Source organism: Cryptotermes secundus, unplaced genomic scaffold, assembly GCF_002891405.2.
Source record: "Cryptotermes secundus unplaced genomic scaffold, Csec_1.0 scaffold545, whole genome shotgun sequence".
In the NCBI taxonomy this organism is placed as follows: domain Eukaryota; kingdom Metazoa; phylum Arthropoda; class Insecta; order Blattodea; family Kalotermitidae; genus Cryptotermes; species Cryptotermes secundus.
Window position 1 is genome coordinate 1,163,872 of NW_019737089.1, and position 5,646 is coordinate 1,169,517.

The 5,646-nt window shown below is 40.1% G+C and overlaps 1 protein-coding gene and 1 long non-coding RNA gene across 2 annotated transcripts in view; one reads left to right on the forward strand and one right to left on the reverse strand.

Annotated features, from left to right (window-relative positions):
* LOC117282758 overlaps positions 1–5,646 on the forward strand; it is a 133,585-nt gene that overhangs the window by 121,941 nt on the left and 5,998 nt on the right. The gene's annotated exons all lie outside the window — the stretch shown is intronic.
* The window catches only part of LOC111870098 (hydroxymethylglutaryl-CoA synthase 1), a 36,496-nt gene that overhangs the window by 18,130 nt on the left and 12,720 nt on the right, over positions 1–5,646 (reverse strand). Inside the window, exons 2-3 of the mRNA XM_023862099.2 lie at positions 4,061–4,287; positions 611–811 (exon numbers count right to left, since the gene is read on the reverse strand). Of these exons, the coding sequence (XP_023717867.1) occupies positions 611–811; positions 4,061–4,280 (421 nt within the window). The 5' untranslated portion in view covers positions 4,281–4,287. The remainder of the gene's footprint in view (positions 1–610; positions 812–4,060; positions 4,288–5,646) is intronic.

The window sequence follows — 5,646 nt, forward strand, 5'->3', positions numbered from 1 at the left end:
CTTATCACCATTCCCAACGTCTTGCTCATTTACTCTGTTTACAATGACGCTACTTTCCACAACGATGGTCTTCAACTGGATATATTATATGGCGTCGAACAGGACGCTCTTGCATTGTTTTTGGAGTGTTCAGGGCGGCAAGGATTCATATTGTGGTGTTTTGGGTTAAGGAACTGTGTAGCCTGGAGGTGGGTACCAACAATTTGGAGAACTCGCTCACTTCATCTCAACGTCTATCTCGGACACAGAGGCAGCAGTTTCCTCCGAAACACTGGTAACCACTTATCAGACTAAACGGTGTCAAAACCCAGAAGAACGCAATATGAAACTGCACAGAGTTTTCTAAAGCAGTATCCAGAAAGTGGTTGGAATATCTGGATGGAGAACTGGGAGCAAGGCTTCTATAGCTACAGGAACTAGCAGAAAGACACACACAGATAGCTATGAACACAGTGGGATTGCATCCCATGAGCGGTACGAAGACATAATCACTGATTTCGAAAATGGAATGCCACGTTACGAAAAGTAGGCACTCAGCATTAAACTAACTGTAACATAAGAACATTAATCAATCCTATGCACTTAAGAAAATGCATTCAATCGTACTTACCATCCCATGAACTAGATTCGATCCACGCCAGAGCATTGAACAAAGCAGCAGTACCGCCATAGCAGGCGTTAGTAGTGTCTATGCCCTCGACATCATGGTTACCACTCTCCTCAAACAGCTGCATCAGTACAGTCTTTACGCTTTTGGATTTATCTATTATGGTTTCTGTCCCAACCTGTAGATATCCAATGCTGGAATAGTCTGCAATCACATAAGACATGAACGAAGCGAAATATGAATAAAGGGCACAAAACTGGACTTCATTACAGCCATCAAGAATAGTGTTTACGCCACTAGAAAATCTTGATGTTGATCATGACTGCAGTGGGAGTCGAAGGCGTGCCTTGCCTTCCACCGTTCGGACATCGAGATTAACGATTTGAATCCCACCGTGGGCATGGATATGTCTCCTGAATATTGAAACAGGACGTTAATCCTGAATCAGAACAGGCCAGGGGGCGTAATCCATAAAAACTGAAGCAGAGTAAGAAATAAAAACAAAACAAATACGCCGTGGTTTGAGTCCGCAAGCAAACTATACCAGCCGAGCAACCGCCGGTTGTCGGCGAAGTTAGTGCCAACTTTAGCAGATAGAGGTTGTCGCATGGTGAGCAGAACGAATCCCCACTGCCGTTAGTCTCGATTTTCTAGACCGGAGCCGCTGTTTCCTTGAAATAGCTCCTCAATTATCCTCATGAGGCTGAGTGGACCCCGTTCCAGGCTCACTACTTCTCAGATAATCTGGTAGAGCCGAGAATCGAACCCGGGACCTCTGGATCTGCGGCCATGAATTCTGACTACTATAAACGATGAAGAAATTTTCAGTCTCTTCTCTTTCTCTTGTTCTGCCTTTTACTGGTTCTTCTACCCATCGGCAAACTTGTAAAAAATAGTTCAATCTCCACTTAATTTCCTCCTGAATCAGGTTTTGATTTATTATCGTCGTTCCCAAATATCTTAATTGTACCACATTTTCAAAACATCTGTTTCCTATCTTTATGTCATGATTTTGCCCTGCATTCTGGTGACGAGACTGCAACATATACTTAGTTTTCTCTGTGTTTACTTCTAGACTAACCCATCCTACTAAGAGTATAGATTCACAAGCCAATATTCACTTAGCTACCCAATAATGCATTAGTGAATTCCAGAAAGAAGAAAACGAAAAGAGGTTAATTTTACATTAGTAGACACAAGCTGCTCAAAAATATTTGTCAGATAGTTTCATCTTCATTCCAAAAGCCGGAGTGAAGGGTGGGGGGAAAGATACAGTTATATGTCTACTCCCCTGTTTCATAAAACTTAAGGAAACTGCTTGTTAGCAAAATGTGTTGCAGATTGACTCAAACATTTGTTGACAAAAGTTGTGTTCTAATCTATCAAATATAAACGGCAGATTTATTTATGCTTTGATATTTCTTAAAGAATATGCAAATTATCGAATTTTTAAAAGCCATGGACTGACTTGAAAGATTTTCTCGAGGAACTTTACTAAACTGTATGATAGAATAAAAGAAGTATATGTATTTATAGATTACCGTCTAATTAAAAAAGAAAAGTAATCTTTTAAATAGTTACAGACTCTCCCAAACTATTCCCATTCTAATATATCCTAAAGCAGTCAGTCCTGAAATGAAACATAGCAACTATAGTTATTTTACAAATATTATAAGTTGCAACACTAGCCACAGGAGTCGGGATAGCGCGGTCGGTAAAGCGACTAGTTACTGGTTGGACGGCCGAGGGGTCGGAGTTCGAGTCCCGCTAGCGTTAAGAATTTTCTCTACTCTCCCGTCGTCCAGACTGGCTCTGGGGTCTACCCAACCTCCTATCCAATGGGTAAAGGGGGGCTCTTTCCGCGGTGGTAAAGCGGCAGAGGCGTGAAGCTGACCATTCACCTCCAGCTAGTGCCAAGGTCAAGAAAACGTAGGTCTATACATTCAGTCCCCCATACGCCTTCATGGCATGGTGCATAGTTAGTTAAGCACAGGGACAACTTTGCCTTTACCTTTCACATTTTTTTTTCCTTTGGCGCTACAGCCCTCATTTTGGGCCTAGGCCTACCTCCATGAAACTCTCTGTTTCACTTCGGTTTACTAGATCTTAAACATATGGTAGGACTCCTTGGGCGAGTGATCAGCTCGTCGCAAGGCCTTACCTTTCACATTAGCCAAAAATAAAATATGTTCATAAGAAACACGTCAGAAAACATAAGTGGATGAAGAAACAAGATGTTTTTAATAAATGTGTCTGACGTGAAATATACGTATATAGCAAAATTCTGCAAACTGTGTTGACAGGATTATGTTTTATACCATTACCCTAAGAATTAAAGATCAAGATATTTGTTTTAACCGCTTGTTACACACATACACACAAGCAGAAGGATGTTCATGTTATTGCAGTCTGTAAAATTAAGATATCCTAGAACATTTATTCATATCAGACTCTTCTGACAGAGACGAGAGGAAAGAATTTGATTGTACAAGGAACTATGCATTTTACATAAATAACTCCACGAAGCAGACTACTTCTTGAAAACCAACAGTTGCCCGGCCACTCAAGAAATTTTCAGAATTTTGTGGAACCAGAAGGTTAGTTATCGTGTTCATAGGAGCCCACCACTGGTCTCTATTCTGAGCCAGATGAATCCAGTCCAACCCCCCCTCCCCCCACATATTTGCAAGAATATTTAGAGAGGGGACCCGAATGGTTATAGCATAATGCTTGTAATTCAGCTTTTTTTGGTTATAACGTTCTCCTAGTGCTTGAAACGAATTATCAGACCCTTCTGACAGAGATGAAAGGAAAGCATTTGATTGTACAAGGAACTATGCATTTTACATAAATAACTCCACGAAGCAGACTACTTCTTGAAAACCAACAGTTGCCCGGCCACTCAAGAAATTTTCAGAATTTTGTGGAACCAGAAGGTTAGTTGTCGTGTTCATAGGAGCCCACCACTGATCTCTATTCTGAGCCAGATGAATCCAGTCCAACCCCCCCCCCACCCCACATATTTGCAAGAATATTTAGAGAGGGGACCCGAATGGTTATAGCATAATGCTTGTAATTCAGCTTTTTTTGGTTATAACGTTCTCCTAGTGCTTGAAACGAATTATGGGAAGGGAAAGTTTCGATATTGTGTAACAAAATTTCGAACTCAAGAAACCATGAAATACCTTTGACACATTCTATGAGGCTGTGCATAAAAATCTTTTATTTCAAATCAGTCTCGTCTTCTCTCACATTTGCGCTGATAACTCTAGTGTGGGATTGGCTGATGATGTTTCTTCTCCCTTCTTTTCTTTTTGAGTTCTATGTTTCAGTTTTCTGTGCTGTAATTTATTTGTGAAATGTGCTGGACCCGTATTTTTCTAATCAGATGAGTTGTTTTACACAAGTAAACAGTCTTCGGATCAAATCATTGGGGATATTTTTGTTACTTACCAATGTTATTTCTCTGCATGAGTTTGCTAACAACGGTAAGACAGAGGGAGTTGATGTCCTCTCTGTCAGTACAGAAGCCCATCCTGCTCTGACCAAGTCCCAGTGTGTATTTCCCTGCTGGAACCTTGTCATACACTTCCAGTTCACTTTGTTCCACGTATTGTGACGGAAAAATCAGCTCAATGGCCAAAATGCCGACACCTTCAGGCCAATGACTCATGTTTAAGCTGTAGGAACATAAACCATTTCCATTAACTTAAATACAGAGGAACTTCTGCAAGAAAACAGCAGTTCGTTCCGCCTGTAAGTACAGTAGACTCTCGATTATCCGCGCGCTGTTTAACCGCTTTGCGGCTCAACCGCGGCAATGTATTTTTAAAGATTTTTTTTTTTCAGTGAGTATCACATTTGTTTAAATGTTTTGTATGACAGTCAATGTTAGTTTACTATAATTTAGAGAGAACTGTACTCGCATTTACGTCATCCATCGATATTCTCCCGTTATTTTTCTTAAAAGCTCGAAATCAGGTTTCGAAAGCTCGAAACCTACCCTTTTTCCAACANATTTGTTGCCCCTAATAATAATTTACATGAATATCAAATACAATAGGCAAATCCAGTCAACTGTTCATAATGAAATAAAAATATACATAGGGATTTATACATGTACGTTATGTACTACATGCATTATACTCTTGGTTTTTTGGCTTTAAAGTAGAACCTAATGCAATTTGCATTGCAGTTTCAAATTTTCTGCTTACAAATATGTTCTCAAGGTTATCCTGCAACCGTTAAATAAATGCGCTAAATTATTACGTAACAATTTATTCAAAACTTTTTAGAGGGGTCTGGTCGGGGTCTGGTCTACTGATGGTCGGGGATAGGGGCTGTCTCCGCATAGTGTGTTGCATTACACTAAAATCGCCCAAAACACAATTCATAAAACAGAGGTATTGTCGACTAGAGGTGGTATTTGAATTCGGGTGGTCTTTTAGACATGTCGGGTAAACAGCCAACATAAATTCGTTCATATTATGTGATAAAGTATGTTATGGATTACAACGGTACGCAACCATACGAGTATAACTTGTATTGATGACGTAATGACATGTGACCAGCTGACAATGATGCAACCGTCTTCACGTTCGTGTTGAATAATGGATTCCAGACTATAAGTTTATACGTAACCCGTGCTTAACCACAAACAGACGATTCTGTATACTTTAATGTCAGCTTTTAAGATTACGCTTATTTCAGCATCGTTTTTACTGGTCCTTTTCTGACGACTCGTGGAAATAACTTCACGGCCATTTTGGAGGGCGTCAGCTCTCACTCTGCGAAACTTTGTTACAAGTACGAAGAGTAAAAGAGTGCGCTGTTCACATTTTGAATGCCAAGTAGAGTTCAGAAAACTGAAACTGAAATCGACTATGAATACAGTAAAACTTGGTTATAGCAACATCGGTTTCTGCGACACCTTGTCTATTGCGTCAAATATTCAATGGTACGAACTAATTCCTCATAAAGCAACTGTTTTTATACCTTGCTTAGTACGACATGCACAAATGCATCAACCTCATATGTAA